A 23,724-nucleotide genomic window follows, 5' to 3' on the forward strand; every position below is an offset into this window, starting at 1 on the left:
GCCTTGTCATAGATGGGGAGAGAAGACTTATTTCCACAGTGCAGGATTCAACTGGTCTGCTGAGATTATCTTAGCACCTTGTTCATAGGCCTCTGCACTGCACAGCGTGGTGTAGTGGTTAAGAGCAGTAGTTTGGAGCGATGGACTCTAATTTGGAGAACTGGGTTTGATTCCTCCACATGAGTGGTGGACTCTAATCTGGAGAACTAGGTTGGTTTCCCCACTCCTCCACATGAAACCATCTGGGTGACCTTGGGCTAGTCACAGTTCTCTTAGAGCTCTCTCAGCCTCACCTACCTCACAGGGTGTCTGGTGTGGGGAAAGGAAGGGAAGGTGATTGTAAGCCGGTTTGATTCTTCCTTAAGTGGCAGAGAAACCAACTCTTCTTCTTCATTTGAGACAGATGTGTTCGTGTTCTCCATAAGAGCACTCCTTGCCTCACATGGTTTGTGGGACATTTTTAGAGTAAATATGATAAAGTCTTGGCTAATGGTACCTACTTAAATTTCACCAAAAAGATTTACGGAGGGGTAGCTGTATGGGCTCTTGTCTCAGAAAAACAAGGAGTCTTGTGGCACCTTAGAGATGAACGAGAATTTATTCTGCTGTAAATTTGGGGGGGCTTGATGGTTCTTTGCCTCTAGTCCGCAAAAGCTGTTGCTGAAATAAAATCTTGTTCCTCTCTCCGATACCAGTAGACTCTGGTGGTTTTTTAGTAGAACTAGAAACCTTTGCCCCGTTCCACTTCCTTTCCCCTTTGTGCCAGGTATGAATCAGAGATGGAAATCGATAAGCGTGGCCTGTGAGGTTGGCGGGAATTGCCAGAACCCTTTGCTCCTCACTTCCATTCTTCTGACGCTTTCCTGCCTTCCTCTCGCAGGCCTGTGGCCCGCGGCATCGGGTTCAGATGTCAGAAAGTGCCCCGGCCTTGTCTTCACTCACCTGTCACCGAGACAAGGTGAATTCCTGGCTGAGTGACAGCAAAAGTCTGGACAGGTGCTCAGCAGGTAAGGAGGGGAGTTTCTGTATTGCTTGTTTGGAACGATGTCCCTGTCTCTGTCTACCAAACCTTTTAGGCCTTCTTCCTGGGCACTTTCTAGATCTCCATTGCTTTCTAGTTTCTGCATCTTCCACCACTTTCCCTTGATTTTCTCCCATTTCTTTATCAAGTGATGGGACAGTCTTTCAGTGGTCAGCATGAAGGATCTTACTCCCCTTTTTGGGAGAGTCATTATCCAAGAGAAGAGCATAGGGGGTCAGTTGGCCATGTCACATCCGTTTAGAAACAAAGCGAGGTGGAGACCCAGCTCTCGGGATGACTTGGGCCAGTCATTCTCTCTCAGCTTAGCCTACCTCACAGGATTGTTGTGAGGATAAAATGGGGTGGGTGGGAGAATCATGATCCTGAGCTCCATAGAGGACCTGCAGAATAAAAACAGAAGAGGTAGAAAACTGGAACAGGACAAAGGGCAAGAGGAAAGGGAGTCTCAATGGATATAAGAGTGGCCTGTGATTCTTTGCCTTGCTGCCTTAGTTCTATGCCTTTTGTACCGTGTACCTGGCTACCTGTGGGTTCCGATGCAGGGTGGGTTCTGTTCCTGTCCTCTGCCTTCTGGCCTGTGGGTTGAGCCTGGTGTAGTGGTTAAGAGCGGTGGTTTGGAGCAGTGGAGTCTGATCTGGAGAACCAGGTTTGATTCCCCACTCCTTCACATGAGTGGCGGAGACTAATCTGGTGAACTGGATTTGTTTCCCCACTCCTACACACGAAGCCAGATGGGTGACCTTGGGCAAGTCACAGCTTTCTCAGCCTCACCTACCTCACAGGGTGTCTGTTTTGGGGAGGGGAATGGATTGTAAGCCAGTTTGAGTCTCCCTTAAGTGGTAGAGAAAGTCGGCATATAAAAACCAACCTCCTCCTCCTCCTTCTTCTTCTTCTATCCATATGGGAGTTTGGTTGATGTTTCTCCCAAGCTATGCTTCCTTCTGTAAGCCTCGCATCATTCTTATAGTTCATGAGTAAAGATTGGTGCGCTCTTTCAAAGCCAGAATACCCAGAGGCTTGACATTCTTTTCAGTGGCACACAGGAAGTCCCACCTTTAAATTTCCTGTCGTGCTTTGTGGCTGGAGGGGTTGCTGATGGTCATTCTGCCAAGGGGGCTTACAGGTTCCTTTTGGGTTCAGAGTCCCTCCCTGCCTCTCTTGATAATGGTGCCTTCCTCTTCCCCAGAACTCTCTGACTGTCAGGGAAAGCTTCAAGAGCTCAACCAGATGCTGCAGAACTTGGAGTCTCTCCACCGCATTCCTTCTGCCCCCCTCATCTCCCACAGCCAGGTATGCTCGGGAGCAGCAGCGGCATTTCTACTCTGCAAAGATCCTGGATGTTTACATTTTCTGTGTGTTGTCATTGTTTCGGCCTGCCTGGCAGAGCACATCCTTTGCACACAGAAGGTGCCAGGTTCAATCCCTGGCATCTCTAGCAAAGGATTGATTTTTATCTGCCTGCGAAAGGCTGCCATTCAAATTAGGGTAAGGCAGACACAGGTTCAAGTCTCTACTCTGCCATGGAAACTTGCTGAGTGACTTTAGGTCCGGTCACTCTCTTTCAGCATGAACTACCTCGCAGGGTTGTGTGAGGATAAAATAGAGGAGGGGAGAAATGATGTACTCTCCCTGTTCTCCTTGGAGGAAGGGCAGGATGGACCAGTGGTTTGACTCAGTTATCAGGAATTATCAACATATGCGTGGTACTCCAACAATAACATAGCAGCTTTTGTGCCCATGGTATGATCTGGGCCATTGCATGCATGTTTACATCTGCTGCAATGCTTGCCGAATCAGAGCTTTTCTGAGAAGGTGTGAGGCCATGCATGGTGCAAGGGAATTGTATTTTAATAAATTCTGTAACCCCTACTTGTATTGCACAAGCTTCTTCAGGGGGATTTTTCTCCACTTCAGAGACCCTCACAAGATCCCCCTGAAGAAGCTTGTGCGAAACGCATAGGGCTTACAGAATTCATTAAAATATAATTTCCAGCTTTGGCGTGGCCTCTTTTTCTTGCAAGGCCATGCATGCCGTCAGGGTGGGTAATAGGAGATTCTTGGTGTAGTGGTTAAGAGAGGTGGACTCTAATCTGGTAAACCGGATTGGTATCCCCACTCCTCCACATGCAGCCTGCTGGGTGACCTTGGGCTAGTCACAGTTCTCTCTGAACTCTTTCAGCCCACTTACCTCCCTAGGTGTCTGTTGTGGGGAGAGGAAGGTAAGGTGATCGTAAGCCGGTTTGAGACTCCTTTTGGTAGAGAAAATCAGGGTATAAAAAAACCAACTCTTCTTTTGTAGAGCTCGACAGGCACTGAGAGAACCCGGAAGGGGAAGAGATCCACCCGGATCTGGTGCACTCAGAGTTTTGCAAAGGATGACACCATAGGCCGGGTGAGCTGATTTGGGACAGGTGACATTAAGGGAAGGAAGGGAAGCATTTCCTACTTGAAGCGGGACATCTTTTGTGTGTTTTTTAATGCTGTTGTTGAGAGCCAAGAACTTTCCAGCAGCAAAGCATAGAGAGGATTTGCGAGCTACAGCAGGGTATGGAGGGAGGGTGGGGTGAGGAGCTGCTCCATCTGACCTCCGGTTTTTTGTTTCCAACAGGTGGGCCGCCTGCACGGCTCGGTGCCGAACCTCTCGAGATATTTGGAATCATGTCCGAACCAAGCCCTCTTCAGCCTCCCTCCAGAATACAGCCAGCTTCAGAGGAGTTTCTGGATATTAGCTCAGAAAGGTGAACTAGTAGCAAGCATTCATTAGCTATTACAGTTGTGATACTCAAAGACTTAGAGTGTGTTTTAACTGTGACAGCCATTTTGCTTGTGTGTATATGTATAAACAGGCACAAAGATAGTAGACGAAAGACTCAAATTTACAGATTTCCTATCCAAGTTTTCCCTCAGACCTCCCTTTAGTAATGAATAAGATACCCACGGACATAGAACGAAGGGACCATCTTGAACTATGTGGTGATGCCAGAAGGAAACGCTCACCCTCCTGGGGACAAAGCACCCCATCTTTTCCAGTGCTCCCAGATTATCTTGAATTCTTAACCGTTCCAACTTTTCGAAGTCTCTTCTTCTTGGCCAGACATAATGCCTTACCCCTCAACGAATTACGGTAACCGGCAGATTTTTGAAAACCTCAATCAGACAGAGAGTGTGCCCATGTGGAAAGGCAAAGACAGAAACCCTTATCCATTTTTAATTCAATTGTGGTTTATGTTCTTCTATAAGATCTTCTTTGATTACTCCATTGTTTTCACACCTTCCTGTATGTTCTCACGACTGCCGCTTAATCTGTCTGCTGTCTGGTCATGATAAGGCTGTTACGCTAGCCGCAGTTTACTACTTAACAGCCGCTTTGAAGATAATGCCAAAAGTTATAATCAATGCTCATTTGCATACAGGCCCTCTTTTTGCACTGGAACTGGTATAAACAGGCATGACTTGTTCTGCTACACTCTCTGTATCCCTATGGGACTGTGAAGAGCTCCAGAAGGATCTCTACATATTGGAAGAATGGGCATTAAAATGGCAAATGAGATTCAATGTGAGTAAGTGTAAAGTGATGCATGTTGGGGCAAAAAATCCCAACTTCACATATACACTGATGGGATCTGTGCTGTCAGCGACAGACCAAGAAAGGGATCTTGGGGAGGTAGTGGATAGCTCAATGAAGATGTCAACCCAGTGTGCGGCTGCTGTAAAAAAGGCAAATTCCATGCTGGCCATAATTAGACGAGGAATAGAGAATAAAACTGCTGATATCATACTGCCCTTGTACAAACCTATGGTGAGACCACACTTGGAATACTGTGTAGTTCTGGTCACCACACCTGAAAAGGATATTACAGAGCTTGAGAAGGTGCAGAAAAGAGCAACCCAAATGATTAGGGGACTAGAGCAACTGTCCTATGGGGAGCGGTTAAGATGCTTAGGGCTGTTTAGCTTGGAAAGAAGGCAGCTAAGGGGAGACATGATAGAGGTTCTATAAAATTATGCATGGTTTGGAGAGAGTGGACAGGGAGAGGTTTTTCTCCCTCTCCCATAATACTAGAACACGGGGTCATCGGCTAAAGCTGGAGGGTGAGAGATTCAAAACAGATAAAAGGAAGTATTTTTTCACACAACGCATAGTTAAATTGTGGAACTCCCTGCCCCACGATGTGGTGATGGCTGCCAGCTTGGAGGGCTTTAACAGGGGAGTGGACATATTCATGGAGGAAAGGGGTATTCATGGCTATTAGTTAGAATGGATACTAGTCATGCTGCATACCTATTCTCTCTAGTATCAGAGGAGCATGCCTATTATTTTGGGTGCGGTGGAACACAGGCAGGATGGTGCTGCTGCAGTCTTGTTTGTGGCTTCCCAGAGGCACCTGGTTGGCCACTATGTGAACAGACTGCTGGACTTGATGGGCCTTGGTCTGATCCAGCAGGGCCTTTCTTATGTTCTTATGATGACTATCCTGGATATCTAAGTGCAGTCATGTATTATTGAAGCTGGAATAAGATTGATACTTTTGGGGACTGAGGAAGAATTATACAGAAGAATTTTGAAACGGCTGTATCCCCCTGTTCATCTCTTTCATGATATGTACCAGCATGACATCTATGAAGAAACCATATTTGGACTTTGTTATGACCCTGTTTACACAGGATTTTTTGCACTGATTGTACATTATATTGTGACATACTGAGATTTGATAGGATTTTTTGCACTGATTGTACATTGTGACTTATTGAGATTTGGTAGCTTGCTAATAGAATATTTTTGCACCTTGAATAAGTTTTGTGTTGCTCCTGTACTAATTTTCTAACTGCATAGTTACAGTACAGTGGTGTCTGTTTTTTCCACCACCTGAAGGTTGGCAACCCTAGCCACCCTCCAGTCCCGATCTGGCCTGGCGAGCCTGCTGTGGGCTTGCCAGCTGAGGCAGCCACCTCCCACCACCACCCACTCTCGATCTAAGCTGGCGAGGCATGGCCCGGCCCGACTCGACCAAGTGACTATGGCTCAGTGGTAGAGCATCTGCTTGGCATGCAGAAGCTCCCAGGTTCAATCCCCAGCATCTCCTGTTAAAGGGACTGGGCAAGTAGGTGATGTGAAAGACCTCTGCCTGAGACCCTGGAGAGCTGCTGCCAGTCTGAGCAGACAATACTGACTTTGATGGACCGAGGGTCGGGTTCAGTATAAGGCAGCTTTATACGTTTGTGTCTTCATGTCCTATCCAGCCCCCCGTAACAAATGAGTTTGACACCCCTGGACTAGAAACTTGGCCTTTGTGAAAAGGAAGCTACCGATTCTCAGCCTCATGCTGAATTCCACTAACGTTTGTGCACATCTGTCTCTTTCTCCCTCCCTAGTTCATGGGTCCCTCAGCAGTGTGTTGGCTGTGCTGGCTGCGGAGCGGGACCGCCTCCAGGAGTTGCAGAGGTCGCTGGCCCTGCAGCATTCCACTGCCGCCTCTGCACAGGGGGGCCGGGGGAACGGCGTTGGCATCGCAGGAGCCGGGGTAAGGCCTTGCTGTCCCCAGGCGGGCTTGCCAACTTATTCCCTGGTTCAAGAGTTTAGCAGAGAACTTGGAATACTGTGTTCAGTTCTGGTCACCACACCTAAAAAGGGATATTGCAGAGCTTGAGAAGGTGCAGAAAAGAGCAACCAAAGTGATTAGGGAACTAGAGCAACTGCCCTATGAGGAGCGGTTAAAACGCTTAGGGCTGTTTAGCTTGGAAAGAAGGCGGCTGAGGGGAGACATGATAGAGGTCTATAAAATTATGCATGGTTTGGAGAGAGTGGACAGGGAGAAGCTTTCCTCCCTCTCTCATAATACTAGAACGCGGGGTCATCTGCTGAAGCTGGAGGGTGAGAGATTCAAAACTGATAAAAGGAAGTATTTTTTCACACAACACATAGTTAAATTGTGGAACTCCCTGCCCCAGGATGTGGCGATGGCTGCCAACTTGGAAGGCTTTAAGGCGAGTGGACATTTTGATAAAGGATAGGGGAATTCATGGCTACTAGTTAAAATGGATACTAGCCATGATGCATACCTATTCTCTCCAGGATCAGAGGAGAATGCCGAATATATTAGGTGCTGTGGTACACAGGCAGGATAATGCTGTTTTAGTTGTCTTGCTTGGGGGCTTCATAGAGGCACCTGGTAGGCCACTGTGTGAAAAGACTGCTGGACTTGATGGGCCTTGGTCTGATCCAGCAGGGCTTTTCTTATGTTCTTATGAACACCCGCCCCCCGCCCCCCAACACAATGCCAGGGCTTGAGCCTTGGAATGTCAGAAATAGTAAGGAAGATTAGAGTTCCTTTGAGTGTGTGCAGAATGCCCTCCCTCTGCTCGATGTCAGTGCCACCATCATATACACACATCCTGGTTAGAATGTTCTCCAGTCAAAGTGGAGCTACACTTTAAAAGACTAACAACATTTGTTCCTGCGGATGTTTTCCTGAGTCCGAGCTCAGTTCATCAGGGGCAAGAAGTGTTCAGCCCTTAGCCCAGGGGTTCCCAACTTTTTTGAGCCTGCGGGCACATTTGGAATTCTGACATGGCGTGGTGGGCACCGAAACAATTTATTATTTTGTATAAGGAGTAATCTGTCCAACGTAGAGAGCAGAAAAACTGCTGGCACATGATGATATTTATTACATTGATGAAGAAGAGTTGATTTTTATATGCCAACTTTCTCTACTACTTAAGGGAGACTCAAACCGGCTGACAATCACCTTCCCTTCCCCTCCCCAGAACAGACACCCTGTGAGGTAGGTGGGGCTGAGAGAGCTCTAACAGAGCTGGGACTAGCGCAAGGTCACCCAGCAGGCTTTGTGTGTAGGAGTGGAGAAACAAATCCAGTTCACCAGATTAGCGTCTGCCGCTCATGTGGAGGAGTGGGGAATCAGTTCACCACTCCAAACCACTGCTCTTAACCACTACACCATGCTGGCTTTCCTTGAGTGGCATATATTACATGTGCTACCAACTACCCACCTGGAATCTTTCCAGTCAACGAATGTGCCTTCCTGGTGGCTGGAACCTCCCTACCTCTCATTGTAGGACTTCAGCATTACTTGGTTTTTGAAGCGCCACACCCCCTTGTTCCCTCACAGACATACCTCTTGATCCTTCCAGGCTTCTCTGCAAACATTTGACAACCCGGAACGTCTGCGCCGTTTCCATTCCCTGTCCATCTCTTCGGACACCACCCTAGACTCCTTCGCCTCCTTCAACCCTGATGAGGTCAGCATCAGAAGAGACTGGACCTTGGAGGTGATTCTGCTCTGAAGGGACAGTATGAAAGGCGGTGAACCTGTTTTGCCTGAATGTGGTTCTGGCCACTAGTTTAGATCGCAGTTTATACAGTGTGTAACCTTGCGGGAGAAGAAGAGTTGGTTTTTATAGGCTGATTTTCTCTACCTTTTAAGGAGAATCAAACCGGTTTACAATCTCCTTCCCTTCCTCTCCCCACAACAGACACATTGGCCAAAAACGCATGGTCCCTTAACCCACTTTATTCCCTGTTTCAGCCAGGATCAAATTTACCCGGGCTGGGGGGAAAACTGTACGCATTACCTCGTTTCAAATTGACAAATGAGGTCCTTCCCTGCCCCGGGAAATGACCAATCACCGGGGGCGGAGGTGTTGCAAGCCAAACAGGAACGGTGCATGTCTCCCGCACTTTCTGTTTACATGGATGGATTTGCACACAGTTTCTTCCCTGCTTTTCAAGGTAAGGCGTACAGTTTTCCCCCAGCCAGGGTAAATTTGATCCTGGTTGAAACAAGGAATAAAGTGGGTTAAGAGACCATGTGTTTTTGGCCCTTGTGAGGTAGGTGGGACTGAGAGAGTTCAGACAGAACTGTGACTAGCCCAAGGTCACCCAGCTGGCTTCATGCGGAGGAGCGGGGAATCAAACCCGGTTCTCCAGATTAGCTTCCGCTGCTTTTAACCACTACACCACGCTGGCTCAGCAGAAGAGCCTCCGTTTAGCATGCAGACGGTCCCAGGTTCACAAGGGCATAGGTTTGTCAATAAGATAACCAAAGGGGAACCTTCCTGAGAACGAGTGTGGTGTGATGGTTAAAGTGATGGACGAGGATCTGAGAAATCCAAGCTCAAATCCCAACTCAGCCATGAAGCTCCCTGTGTGATTTGGGGCCAGTTGTACCCCTCTCAGCCTCACAGGGTTATTGTGAGGACAACATGGAGGGGGGCAGGGACTAGGTATTGATCCCTTGAGCTCAAAGGAAAGGGTGGGGTGCAAATGTACTAGAGAGATGTTCAGAGGTGGCATACCTCTGAGTACTGGACTAGTCAAGCAAAAACAACCTTCCGTCAGTTAAGGAAATAGTTGTTTGATGATTTAAGAAAGATGCAGACAAGCTGGAACGTGTCCAGAGGAGGACAACAAAGATGGTGAGGGGGCCTGGAGACCAAGCCCTATGAGGAAAGGTTGAAGGAGCTGGGTATGTTTAGCCTGGAGAGGAGAAGACTGAGAGGGGATATGATAACCATCTTCAAGAAGTTGAAGGGCTGTCCTAAAGAGGAGGGTGCCGAGTTGTTTTCTGTTGCCCCAGAAGGTCGGACCAGAACCAACGGGTTGAAATTAAATCAAAAGAGTTTCCGTCTAGACATTAGGAAGAATTTTCTAAAGTTAGAGCGGTTCCTCAGTGGAACAGGCTTCTTTGAGAGGTGGTAAGCGCTCCTTCCCTGGAGGTTTTTAAGAAGAGGCTAGATGGCCATCTGTCGGCAATGCTGATTCTATAACCTTAGGCAGATCAGGAGATCAGCATCTTGGCTGTTTTCTGGGCATGGAGTAGGGGTCACTGGGTGTGTGTGGGGGGGAAAGTAGTTGTGGATTTCCTGCATTGTGCAGAGGATTGGACTAGATGACCTGGTGGTCCCTTCCAACTCTGTGATTCTATGATTCTATGAACTTCAGCATGCCTTAGTGTTTCCTAACTAACTCCAAAGCACTTTGAAGGGAAATCATGAGGACTGCATTGCTGAAGCATTTGCATTTCTGTCTGCAAGAACAGCCTTCTGCAGTGTGCTGATCTCATGCCAAGGTGTGCTTTCTTCACCCTGCAGCCAAATACTGTGTTGGGGAAGGGCCAAGAGCAGCAGCACCAGCTGTCCAACCGCAGTATTGTCTCCCTCTCGGACTCGCACACAGAGTTCTTCGATGCCTGCGAAGTTTTCCTGTCTGCCAGCTCATCTGAGAATGAGGTTAGTGGGCGTGTTTGCAGAGGGGCTATGTTTTTGAGGAGAGTTTAGGGACTTTCCTTATCCGTGCATCTAACATGCGTCTCCATTCTCTGGGGCGACCCTCTCTCTGCTGTGGGTCACATCTCTAGCAGGCGGGTGGAGACTGTAACGGATGGTGTAGATCTGTGTCATTTCTGCAGGATATCAGTTTTGAAATTTGGGTTGAAATTAAATCAAAGGAGTTTCCGTCTAGACATTAGGAAGAATTTTCTAACAGAGCGGTTCCTCGGTGGAACAGGCTTCCTCGGAAGGTGGTAAGCTCTCCTTCCCTGGAGGTTTTTAAGCAGAGGTTAGATGGCCATCTGTCAGCAATGCTGATTCTATGACCTTAGGCAGATGATGAGAGGGAGGGCACCTTGGCCATCTTCTGGGCATGGAATAGGGGGTCACTGGAGGTGTGGTGGGGGAGGTAGTTGTGAATTTCCTGCATTGTGCAGGGGGTTGGACTAGATGACCCTGGTGGTCCCTTCCAACTCTATGATTCTATGAAAACTGAAGGCTGGGAAATGTGTTTTGCCAAGCACTTCCTGTTTGTTCTAAATATTCCTAGCTCTCCTTACTGATGCCTTGAGAAAACCACCTTAATGCACTGCAGTTCATGGGTGTTGCTCAGTTTGTGCATTGCCTAGGAGTTAAGGGAATGGTAATTCATACATATTAATCCATCAATTAAAAGTTTTCCATGTCAGGGTAAAAATGATTTTTTAGTAATTATAATTGCATCACTACTTCTTTTTATTACTTCCTTCATTTTTTTTCTCTTTTCTCTCTCCTCCTTTGTGAATTAGCTAGCAGCCCAGCCACTCCCCCCTGCTTAGAAGTTGTTCTCCCCCCCCTTCCCCAACGGCCTCTGTCCCCCTCCCCACTTCCCATATACACCCTCACAGATTTTCATTTCCCACAGTCTCCCTCTTTTTGCTTACAATTATAACCAGAAGGTGCAAACTTAGCAGAATGCACATTCTCCATATATGGTGTAGCCAGTGTGGTGTTGAGGTCAGGAGTGGTGCACTCCATTCTGAAGAACTGGGTTTGATTCCCCACTCCACGTGAGTGGTGGACTCTAATCTGGTGAACCGGGTTGGTTTCCCCTCTTCTACACATGAAGCCAGCTGGGTGACCTTGGGCTAGTCACAGTTCTCTTCAAGCTCTCTCATCCTCACCTACCTCACAAGGTGTCTATTGTGGGGTGAGGAAGGGAAGGAGATTGTAAGCCGATTTGATTCTCCTTAAGTGGCAGAGAAAATAGGCATATAAAAACCAACTCTTCTTTTTCTTCTTAACCTAGGTCCTTTCTTCTCATTTGTCATAAGTCAACACTTGCAGATGGATTGTTAATGACCTGAATCCTTAATTCTCTGGGGCATGATGTACTTCCTGTGTGTCCTGGTGGAATCTCAGAATATGAAGGGACTGTTCTTTCCAGTGTAGGCCTTCTCCTCTTATGTTGACTTCTCCTTTTTTAAACCAAGATCTTCGTAGTGTAGCCTCGGAGATCCTTAGGATACCTCCATCTTTCTTTGGTTCTCCGTTTCTCCATGTTTAGCTCATGCAGAAGTGGCCTCCGTTGGCCACTAAGCTTCAGACTTTTGTGAGTCCAGTCGTCTTCCTTAATATTCACAAGGGTGGTTTTGAAGTCGTAATTTGAGCTTTCCCATAATTTGGGAGGCTCGGATACTCAAGGGCTCCCTGACTGACACCCCATCTTCTTTCAGATCTTGATCAGGACTGGGAACGAGAGTTACGCCGACAATTTTTGTACTCTTGTACTCTTGTTCTCAATCAAGCTGGGGTCTATCCCTCCCCAGTCACACTTTCTGAGCATCCCTGGGGGCTTTTTGTGGAACAGGATTCCAGCATGGTGTAGTGGTTAAGAGCAATGGTTTGGAGTGGTAGACTCTGATCTGGAGAACCGGGTTAGATTCCCCGCTCCTACACATGAGTGGCAGAGGCTAATCTGGTGAACTGGATTTGTTTCCCCACTCCTACACACAAAGCCAGCTGGGTGACCTTGGGCTAGTTACAGCTCTCTCAGCCCTACCTACCTCCCAGGGTGTCTGTTGAGGGGAGGGGAAGGGAAGGGAAAGGTGATGGTAAGCTGGTTTGATTCTGCCTTAAGTGGTAGAGAAAGTTGGCATTTAAAAACCAACTCTTCTTCTTCTTCACCATCATGACTTGCTGGCTCCCATGTTGATTCTCCTCACATGTCGTCCCCGCTGAAAAGATACCCTCGATTTAATGACTTTGTCCGGTCCCTGGACCCTTGTCTGGCCCTAAAATCCCCTTCCCACTGACACGGCCACCTCTTCTTTTTCTCTCCTGATGTTCTTCCTCCTGGGAAACCATGCCATTCCCTTTGGCTTGTGTAATCTCTGTTGCTCCTCCAGGCTACAGACGACGAGTCCTGCCTCAGCGAGGTGACCAACAGTCTCTTAGAAGAGGTGGACGACATGGCGGGGATGTCTGCCCGCTGTTCGAAAGGTACTTGATCTGGGAGATGGGTGGGTGTTGCCTGGTGGGGAGAGGAGCTACAGAGTTGAGGTGTGACTGGGGGTGGGTGGGTTGGACGCTGGAGGCTGCAGGGAGGGTTGCCAACCTCCAGGTGGTGCGCAGGGAGATTAGCAAACAAAGAACAAAAGCACGGTGGCCATAGTACTACTGCAACAAGAAACTATCATGATACATGTGTGCACAGATAACAACACTTATATGCACAATCTGCAAATCCCAGCGATATAACATCAAGGTAAGTACCAAAAGGAGCCCCGTGGCGGAGAGTGGTAAGCTGCAGTGCTGCACTCAAAAGCTCTGCTCAAGACCTGAGTTTGATCCCGACGGAAGTCGGTTTCAGGTGGCCTGCTCAAGGTTGACTCAGCCTTCTATCCTTCCGAGGTTGGTAAAATGAGTACCCACCTTGCTGGGGGTAAAGGGAAGATGACTGGGGAAGGCACTGGCAAACCACCCAGTAAACAAAGTCTGCCTAGGAAACGTCGGGATGTGACGTCACCCCTTGGGTCAGGAATGACCCGGTGCTTGCACAGGGGACCTTTACCTTTAAGTACCAAAAAATAACAGTATCTCCGAACTACTCCAACATAAAGAAGGAGTGATCTTACTCCTGAACTGACAGTGTCATAAATCCTCACCACTGGTATGCAAAAAGGGAGTCCAGTACATAAATCCCTTTTCATATAAATCTTCATCAGTCAGGTCCGTGCTCTGGGTTAGGAAATACCTGGATATTTTTGGGGTGGAGCCTGAGGGGGGGTTGGCGAGAGGAGGCACTTCAATGCCATAGAGTCCAATTGCCAAAACAGCCATTTTCTCCAGGGGAACTGATCTCTTTTGCCTGTAGATCAGTTGTAATAGCGGGAGATCTCCAGCCACCACCTGGCGGTTAAATTAAAGAGACAGCTCCTACCAGTAAATGCACAATCCTGCTAAACTACAATATACATGTCACAATAGGTACAATGTACAACTAAATATTTTTACTATAGCAAAAGAGTAAGCATACACATTATCTAAATACCTATCTAACTATAAACCACAAGTACAACATAAGTGCATAATTCACATCCATAAAGTTACATACGCGGTGCCCGATTACAGATGCGTTCCACTTATCCACTTATAACTTGTTATAACTGGAGCAATATACAATGGTGAGATTGCTATCCTGTATAGTTGTGACTGAGCTCTTCAGCCTGAAATGGAAAGCTGCGAATTCGCACCTCCAAGATATTATTCAGATACCACAAGTTTGCGGAACCGATTTAAACTGGAAGCATAAACGTCTACTGACTTATTCACGGTAATAATAGTTTAATAGTTTAATGCGACTGAAGAAAAATCAACTTTGAAATAGGCTTGTTTGGATCCCATCCTATCTCGCATTTATTTATTTTTCCATCTATACATCACTTGATGGATCATTGGTCTGGAAAGCCGCACTCCGGTTTAACAAGTATACGTGCTTTGTCTCTAAATCCTCGGGAGAAGCGGCGGTAAGAACCGGACATTTACAACATCTATGTTGAGGCTACAATTGTGAACATGTCTGGAGATTTAATTCCCCACAACCACCTGGAGGTTGGCAGCGCTGCTATCTGCCTTAGGTAGGGTTGCCAACCTCCAGGTGGTAGCTGGAGATCTCCCACTATTACAATAGACCTCCAAGCGACAGAGATCCATTCACCTGGAGAAAATGGCCCCTTTGGAAGGTGGACTCTGTGACATTATACCCCACTGAAGTCCCTCCCCTCCCCAAACCCCACCCTCCTGAGGCCCCATCCCCAAATCTCCAGATATTTCCTAACCCAGAAATGGCAATCCTAGCCTTGAGGGGTTTTTTTTTTGGGGGGGGTGTTATTTTTTTGCATTGTAAGGATTATTTCTTCAACAGGTTCATGAAGTGTGAGCTCTACACCAACGATATGGTTCCCCCTGTATAGCAGGGGAACATGAGTGGAACTGCGATGAATTAATGAAGTGTTCTGCTCGTGCTGAGTAGGGCCCAACCCGGAGTTAAGGCTTAATTATAGTTCTCCTCAACAGGCCTGAGTGCAGTACATTGTTTTGAGGACTCCTCCGAGGGGAGCCTAGGACTGCCAGCGTCTCTCCATTTGTACCTCCCCGGGCCGGGTCCCGGGATCCCGCGGCGGAACTGCCTCCCGGCTTCCCACGTCCACACCAGCGACGTCAGCCTGTGGAATATTCTCCGCAACAACATTGGCAAAGACCTCTCCAAGGTGTCCATGCCGGTTCAGCTGAACGAGCCCCTCAATATGCTGCAACGTCTTTGCGAGGAACTGGAGTACTGCTCCCTGCTGGATGCGGCCAGCCGAAGCCCAGACCCCTGTGAAAGACTGGTATCTGCCTTATCCTTTACCCCCTTACCACTTTCCTGTCTTGGAAGGGGAGATGCGGTGGGCAGGCAAGAATGTCTTCCATGTTTGCACCTTTGCTTGACCGATAGAAGAGGCCTTTTCCCATGGACTCTTAATCTGTCTGTCACATTTTTATCCTACCTTTCCTTTAGTGATTTCCTGTGATTCCTCTGTTTTATTCTCACAACAATCCCGCAGGGCAGGCTAGGCTGAGAGAGTGACTGGCTCAAGGATACCTAACGGGCTTCATGGTGGAGCAAGGATTTGAACCAGGGTCTCCCCAGTCCCGAGTCCAGCGCTCTTACCGCTGTACTTCACTTCCATGCTCTTCTGCCCTACACCCAGGCAGTGTGGGTGTCTTTGTGGCTTCCCTGTTTTCTCCCTGTATGCATGAAGCCTCATTTAACTCTGTATGAAATGTGAGTTCTTCAATCTGGTAATGGCATGAGAACTGAGAGGATGCCTCTGAGCATGTGCAGGAACCTTTCCACTAATTGCTGTTAGTGACAGCAGCCCGCACACTTTGATCATTAATTGAGTCATGAAATTTCATATCATGGCCTGGCCTGACATCTCCAATACTGGCTGAGTGTATGAGCCAGCGTGGTATAGTGGTTAGGAGCGGCAGACTCTAATCTGGCAAACCGGGTTTGATTCCCCACTCCTCCACATGAAGTTAGTTGGGTGACCTTGGGCTAGGCACAGTTCTCTTCTAACTCTCTCAGCCCCACCTAGGGGAAGGAGATTGTAAGCCGGCTTGATTCTCCTTAAAAGGTAGAGCAAGTCAGCATGTAAAAACCAACTCTTCTTCTTCCTTGTGCACAAACACTAGGTAGTCCATTGCAATAAAATAAAACTGAAGTCCAGTGGCACCGTAAAGACTAGCAAATTGTATCCCACCATGATCGCTCATCAGTCATCATTCACTTCATCAGATGCACTGGAGTGTATGCTTGTGACTGTGTTTCACTTGTGTGGATGTACACATACTCCAGTGTATCCAATGAAGTGAGCTCTGACGAAAGCTTAAGCTAGAACAAACGTTGTTAGTTGAGGCTTCTCTTTAGATAGAGAAGAGCACCTTCCCCTCCTTTTCCTACTACTCCCCCTGACGAATCATCTCTTGGTTCTTTCTCACAGCTCTGCATGGCCGCCTTTGCAGTCTCGGCTTACTCCTCCACCTACTTCCGCGCTGGCAGCAAGCCGTTCAACCCTTTGCTGGGGGAGACGTACGAGTGTGTACGGCCGGACAGGGGCTTTCGTTTCATAAGTGAGCAGGTAACGAATTGGCAGCGGGGGCAGGCTGGACAGAGAAAGATGCAATCCTGCTGAGCTGTGTGGCATAGAATCATAGAGTTGGAAGGGACCACCAGGGTCATCTAGTCCAACCCCCTGCACAATGCAGGAAGTTCACAACTGCCTCCCCTGCACACACACACAGTGACCAGAAGATGGCCAAGATGCCCGCCCTCTCATCATCTGCCTAAGGTCACAGAATCAGCATTGCTGACAGATGGCCATCTAACCTCTTCTTAAAAACCTCCAGGGAAGGAGAGCTTACAACCTCCCGAGGAAGCCTGTTCCACTGAGGAACTGCTCTGTTAGAAAATTCTTCCTAATGTCTAGACAGAAACTCTTTTGATTTAATTTCAACCCGTTGGTTCTGGTCCGACCTTCTTGGGCAACAGAAAACAACTCGGCACCATCCTCTATATGACAGCCCCTCAAGTACTTGAAGGAGCCCCGTGGCGCAGAGTGGTCAGCTGCAGTACTGCAGTCCAAGCTCGGCTCACCACCTGAGTTCGATTCCAACAGAAGTTAATTTCAGGTAGCCGGCTCAAGGTTGACTCAGCCTTCCATCCTTCCGAGGTCGGTGAAATGAGTACCCAGCTTGCTGGGGGTAAAGGGAAGATGACTGGGGAAGGCACTGGCAAACCACCCCGTAAACAAAGTCTGCCTAGTAAACGTCAGGATATGATGTCACCCCATGGGTCAGGAATGACCCGGTGCTTGCACAGGGGACCTTTACCTTTTCTTTTACAAGTACTTGAAGATGGTTATCATATCCCCTCTCAGTCTTCTCCTCTTCAGGCTAAACGTACCCAGCGCCTTCAACCTTTCCTCATAGGACTTGGTCTCCAGATCCTTTGTGTTTTGGAAGACGGCCTCTGTCATGGAGAGAAGCGCCGCTTACTAGGGCTGGGTCCCTTTGGCAGAGAGGCTGCTGGAGGCTTATATTTGCTTTATGTCCAGATGAGTTTAGAAAATATAGTTGCCCCCTCTCCAGAGACCTGCTCAGGGCAGCTTGTGTAATACATTCACAGAAATCATTAAAATTAACAAACGATTAAAAACCTAGCTGCAGCCTAAAAGCAGCATAAAACCTTGAGCAGCCCAATACGATCCTTGCAAACCAGTCCTCGGGCTAGAAGCTAGGGATGCCTGCCTACACGTGGGACCTGCGGATCCCCCAGAATTACAGCTCATCTCCGGACTGCAGAGATCAGGTCCCCTGGAGAAAATGGATGCTTTGGACGGTGAACTCTATGGCATTGTACCCCACTGAGGTCTCTGTCCTCCCCAGGCTCCATCCCCAAATCTCCAGGAGTTTCCCAGCCTAGATCTGGAAACCCTACCCCTCATCCCCCTCCAGTGGCCAAGGGGAACCTGGCAACCCTACTAGAGCCAGCGTGGTGTTGTGGTTAAGAGCGGTGGTTTGGAGCAGTGGCCTCTAATCTGAAGAACCAGGTTTGATTCCCCAGTCCTCCACATGAGTGGCGGATGCTATTCTGGTGAACCAGGTTGGTTTCCCCACCCCTACACATGACTCCAGCTGGGTGACCTTGGGCTAGTCACAGTTCTCTCAGCACTCTCAGCCCCACCTACCTCATTGGGTGTCTGTTGTAAGGAGGGGAGAGGAAGGTGATTGTAAGCCGGTTTGATTTTTCCTTAAGTGGTAAAGAAAGTCGGCATATAAAAGCCAACGCTTCTTCTACTTGAAGCAGATAATTTAAAAAATGCCTGAAACGTTTAAGGTAGGAGAAACCCTTCAGTTAAAAGCCTGGGTAAAAAGAAATGTTTAGGCCTTGTACCTAAAAAAGAGGAGGGTAGGCACCAGGCAAGCCTCATGGGGTGGGGAGGGGGGTTCCACAGGCAAGGTGCCGCCACTGGCAAAGCCCTGCCTCTGGTCACCGCCCAGCTCATCTCTGCTGGTATGGGGACAAAGAGAGAGAGCTTGGTAAGAGGATTGTAACCACTGGCTGTTTTTTAAAAAAATGTTTATGTTAAAGCACAGCTGAGATACAAAGACGCTCTTGCAGGGCAAGAGATCCACAGTCCCACATCAGGTTCCCCAGACAGACAGACTGGAAGGTTGCGTCTGCAGCGTTTTTCTTAAAAAAGATAATAAAAGCCCCAGAAGAAGTGGGGGGGAAAGGAGGGCAAATAAAGAGTAAATGGAAATTGGTGGGACACAGACATTTGAAGCATGCCGTTCTCACAAGGCTGGCTGCTTATCTTACAGCCAAATTTTATTACAGCCAAAGGCCAGCATAAAATATAAAATATGTTAAAATTATACAGCTCCCACTTACAGCATCTCGTCCGTACTAATTAATCTGAAGGTACTGGTTGCTTATCATCTTCCTCCTGTCCCATCGTCCCCCATAATTGCAGGTATGCCACCATCCGCCCGTCTCTGCCTGCCACGCTGAATCCGATAACTTCGTTTTCTGGCAAGGTGAGGTCTCCAGGTAAAAGCAACAATGTGAGGGGAGGGCAGGAGAGCCGCGATCTCTCGGAGGGAGAAGGGTGTCTGTGCGTTTCTTCTCGAGCCCGCGTCTCTCCAGATCGCTTGCCCAAGATCACTCCCAGGAGTTATTTTCAAAGTCTGGGCACAATTCTTGAACATGAGGGGAATCTGGGAGGATGACTGGGTGTCTGAGCATGTCCCAAGTGCTTTTCCCTTGCTCCTGAATAATCATAGCTAGCCCTTATGTATCTGATAGTAGAGGTCAAGGTTTCTAGCTCAGGGGGGTGTACCTTCCAGGAGGTATTGAACCTCAGCCTTTTTTTATTTTCTTTTTAGAGAGTAACAGCTGCCTGGATACTGGCCAATGCTCCCTTCACCCCACTCTGAAGTTCAGTTTACATCCCAGAGACATAGTGATGTGACTTGCCTCTTTGTGTTCTTTGTGTGTTTGTCTGTTGTTGTTTTCCCCCAGACATGAAATGGAAAAACAAATTCTGGGGCAAATCCCTCGAGATAATCCCTGTGGGTACAGTGAATGTCCTGCTTCCTAGGTGAGATGCCCAGCCCTGCCCTTTGCCCTCGCTTCCGCGCCGACTCCTCCTGCATCCCCAAACATTAGATCTCTCTTCTTTTCCTCCTGCTGGCGGAAGGTTCGGGGACCACTATGAATGGAACAAGGTGACCTCCTGCATCCACAATATCCTCAGCGGCCAGCGCTGGATTGAGCATTACGGCGAGGTGCTGATCCGAAACACGCGAGACAGCACCTACCATTGCAAGATCACCTTCTGCAAAGTGAGCACGGGCCTTACTCTTCCCTTTGGGTTTTGCCCCACCTCTTTGGCGCCTTGATTCCCCCGTCCTTTACTCCGACTTCACTCTCTGGCCCCTCAACTTCCCATCTCTTTAACCATCTTCTGGTGTCCCAAGACTCCCTCGATCCTAACTTTCCCAACTTGATAATGTTTTGACATTTCTTTGTGGTGCTTGGAGCGTCTCCCCTTGATTTCCTCGACCCTCGTCCCTGCCCGGGCTCAACTCCTGTTTTCTCTTTCCATCGTTCTTAGCCATCCTCTTCTCCTGTAATCCTCTGCCTTTTGCAGTCGGTTCTTTGTCCTTTGTGATTTCTAACCATCCTCAAAAGCCCCCAGTTCCTGCAGCACTAACACCAAACCCCCAAACTCTTTCTGATAGTCCTGGCTGTCTTTCTGCCTTCCTTTCCTTCCCTTCTGGGAGGATGAATGGGTTTCTGAGCATGTCCCAAGTGCCTTTCCCTTACCCTCGAATGACCATAGCTAACTTTTATATATCTGATAGTAGAGATCAAGGTTTCTAGCTCGGGGGGGGGGGGGGGTTGTACCTTCCAGGGAGTATTGAACCTCAGCCTTTTTTATTTTCTTTTTAGAGAGCAACAACTCCCTTCCCTTCCCATCCACCTACCCCCCTCCAGCCACATTTTCCTCTGTCCTACCCTTTGTCCCCAGCAGATTGTACACAGTCATGCTCCCTGCCCTAACCCTAGGGTTGCCAGCTCCAGGTTGGGAAATACCTGGAGATTTTTGGGGCGGAGCCTGAGGAGGGTGGGGTTTGGGGAGGGGAGGGGCTTCAATGCCATAGAGTCGAATGGCCAAAGCGGCCATTTTCTCCAGGGGAACTGATCTCTATTGGCTGGATAGCAGTTGTAATAGCAGGAGATCTCCAGCTAGTACCTGGAGGTTGGCAACCCTTCCTAACCCCCCATTTCCCTCTGGCAGGCACGGTACTGGGGTTCCGGGGTGAATGAAGTGCAGGGTGCCATTCTCAGCCACAGCGGCAAGGTCATCCACCGGCTCTTCGGAAAGTGGCACGATGGCTTGTATTGCGGTGTGGCCCCCATCGGCAAGTGCATCTGGAGACCTAGTAAGAAATCAGCTGCGTTGAAGAGTGGGTGATGGGAAATCCTCCTCTAGGGAACCGAGGATGTCTTGCCCTGAAGGCTGGATGCTTGCTAAAACCTGACAGATCTGTGATCTCAGTTAGGATTAATAAAAGGGGCTGTGGCTCAGTGGTAAAGCATCCGCTTGGCATGCAGAAGGTCTCAGGTTTAATCCCCGGCATCGCCAGTTAAAGGGACTAGGCAAGTAGGTGAAGTGAAAGACCTCTCTGTCTGAGACCCTGGAGAGCCGCTGCCGGTCTGAGTAGACAATACTGACTTTGATGGACCAGGGGTCTGATTCAGTATAAGGCAGCTTCATGTGCGTTCATGTGTTCAACTTTGCTTTTGGGTAGTGTTATTTTATTGATTTATTTTTTGTTTCATTTGATTTATTTTGGTTATTTATACCTTGCTTTTCTCCCCAATGGAGCCCCAAAGCAGCTTACAACATCTTTCTCCTCCAGTTTGTTTTGTCCTTGCAACAACAACCCTGTGAGGTAGGGTAAAGCCGAAGATCAAAATTCTAGCTGTCCTTGCTGAATGTTGAAAGAGCTTGTTGAGCCCCCGCTCCCACAGCTTGGAAGCTGGAGGGATTCAGGGTGGGTTGGACCCCAAGCGGTCACCCAAACCATGAGGCAGGTACCTCAGATGACAGATTTTTTTACATCATTGAGGGTGGCAAAGAGAGATGTCAATTCACCAAGTCCTTTTTGAATTGGCGCTGTGCAAGAATATCAGCCAAAGTGGGGTAAACAGCAAAGTGGGGTAAACAGACCAACTCTTGGTAGCAAGACTTGCAGAATCTTAGTTGGGTGAACTAATACAGAAAAGGGCTGTGAGGTGTAGTAGTTAACAGTGGTGATTTGGAGCGGTGGACTCTAATCTGGAGAACCGGGTTTGATTCCCCACTCCTCCACATGAGCAGTGGGGGCTAATCTGGTGAATTGGGTTTGATTCCCCACTCCTACACATAAGGCTAACTGGGTGATCCTTGGGCTAGTCACAGTTCTCTTAGAGCTCTCTCAGCCCCACCTACCTCACAGGGTGTCTGTTGTGGGGAGGGGAAGGGAAGGTGATTGTAAGCTGGTTTGATTCTTCCTTAAGTGGTAGAGAGTCGGTATATAAAAACCAACTCTTCTTCTTCTTTGGGTAAGCCTTGAACTGGATGTTCAGTCCTTATCCCAAGAAATGCAGGCTCAGTGATAGAGCATCTGATTGGCATGCAGAAGGCCCAGGTTCAATCCCCGGCATCTCCAGTTAAAAGGACCAGGTAAGTAGGTGATGTGAAAGACCCCTGCCTGAGACCCTGGAGAGCTGCTGCCGGTCTGCGTAGACAGTACTGACTTTGATGGACCAAGGGTCTGATTCAGTATAAGGCAGCTTCATGTGTTCAAGACCCTTCCCCGCCACCCCTAGTATTGCTGGGTTGACAGGATTAAAAAGGTAAAGGTCCCCTGTGCAAGCACCGGGTCATTCCTGACCCATGAAATGATGTCACATCCCGACATTTTCTAGGCAGACTTTGTTTACGGGGTGGTTTGCCAGTGCCTTCCCCAGTCATCTTCCCTTTACCCCCAGCAAGCTGGGTCCTCATTTTATCAACCTCGGAAGGATGGAAGGCTGAGTCGACCTTGAGCCGGCTACCTGAAACCAACTTCCGTTGGGATCGAACTCAGGTCGTGAGCAGAGCTTGGACTGCAGTACTGCAGCTTACCACTCTTCGCCACGGGGCTTTTGACAGGATTAGTGGGATGCAATAATGGTACCTGCTTGGAGATCTGTATGTCTTCCCGCCTGCCTCTTTCTTCTTCCCCAGGCCCTATGCCGCGGGACTACGAGAAGAATTACGGGTTCACTCAGTTTGCCTTGGAGCTCAATGAGTTAACGCCGGAGCTCAAACGCCTCTTGCCATCCACAGACACCAGGCTGAGGCCCGACCAACGGTGAGCATTGAAGCATCTTTTCCTGTTATTGTTTTAATTAACTTAATTTGAGTGATTTGTATCTCTCCTTCCCGCCAATGCAATTTTCTGCCCCGGAATTATGACGGATGAGATCCACCCAGTTTTTCCGATGGTAAATAAAGAGAGGAAGGGTCCCCTTGGATCCCAAGTAATGCTGTGCTGTGGATGATAGGACCGGTATAGATTAAAGGCCATGTGGGAAGGGGGCCAGTGATAAGGGGAACTGAGCCAGCGTGGTGTAGTGGTTAGGAGCCGTGGACTCTGATCTGGAGACCCGGTTTGATTCCCCACTCCTACACATGAGTGAAGAAGGCTAATCTGGTGAACTGGATTTGTTTCCTCACTCCTACACATGAAGCCAGCTGGGTGACCTTGGGCTAGTCACAGCTCTTAGAGCTTTCTCAGCCTCACCTACCTTACAGGTGTCTGTTGTGGGGAGGGGAAGGGAAGGCGATTGTAAGCCAGTTTGATTCTTCCTTAAGTGGTAGAGAGTCAGCATATAAAATAAACTCTTCTTTTTCTTCTGCTACTTCTATTTCTTCTACTACTACTACTACTAGGGGCTGTGGCTCAGTGGTAGAGCATCTGCTTGGCATGCAGAAGGTCCCAGGTTCAATCCCCAGCATCTCCAGTTAAAGAGACTAGGCTAGTAGGTGATGTGAAAGACCTGAGACCCTAGAGAGCCACTGCTGGTCCGAGTAGACAGTATTTGATGGACCAAGAGTCTGATTCAGTTTAAGGCAGCTTCATGTGTTCATGTGTACTACTACTACTACTACTACTACTATTAACCTGGTTGGATTCAACCGAGGGGTGCTGTCCCAGAGCTCTGGCCCCTGCTTCATATAGCAGTGGGAGGAGATCAGTGCTGGCAGGAA

General features: G+C 48.4%; 1 protein-coding gene across 1 annotated transcript in view; it reads left to right on the plus strand.

Moving 5' to 3' along the window:
- The window catches only part of OSBPL7 (oxysterol binding protein like 7), a 30,914-nt gene that overhangs the window by 4,036 nt on the left and 3,154 nt on the right, over nt 1-23,724 (plus strand). The window contains exons 6-20 of the mRNA XM_056863304.1: nt 881-1,007; nt 2,229-2,332; nt 3,342-3,434; nt 3,651-3,780; nt 6,416-6,564; nt 8,192-8,329; nt 10,151-10,288; nt 12,715-12,808; nt 14,885-15,198; nt 16,357-16,494; nt 18,892-18,955; nt 19,440-19,518; nt 19,618-19,762; nt 20,722-20,866; nt 22,699-22,825. Coding sequence (XP_056719282.1) covers nt 881-1,007; nt 2,229-2,332; nt 3,342-3,434; nt 3,651-3,780; nt 6,416-6,564; nt 8,192-8,329; nt 10,151-10,288; nt 12,715-12,808; nt 14,885-15,198; nt 16,357-16,494; nt 18,892-18,955; nt 19,440-19,518; nt 19,618-19,762; nt 20,722-20,866; nt 22,699-22,825 — 1,985 coding nt within the window. The remainder of the gene's footprint in view (nt 1-880; nt 1,008-2,228; nt 2,333-3,341; nt 3,435-3,650; nt 3,781-6,415; nt 6,565-8,191; nt 8,330-10,150; nt 10,289-12,714; nt 12,809-14,884; nt 15,199-16,356; nt 16,495-18,891; nt 18,956-19,439; nt 19,519-19,617; nt 19,763-20,721; nt 20,867-22,698; nt 22,826-23,724) is intronic.

The sequence above is a fragment of the Euleptes europaea genome, chromosome 18 (assembly GCF_029931775.1).
Source record: "Euleptes europaea isolate rEulEur1 chromosome 18, rEulEur1.hap1, whole genome shotgun sequence".
NCBI lineage: Eukaryota > Metazoa > Chordata > Lepidosauria > Squamata > Sphaerodactylidae > Euleptes > Euleptes europaea.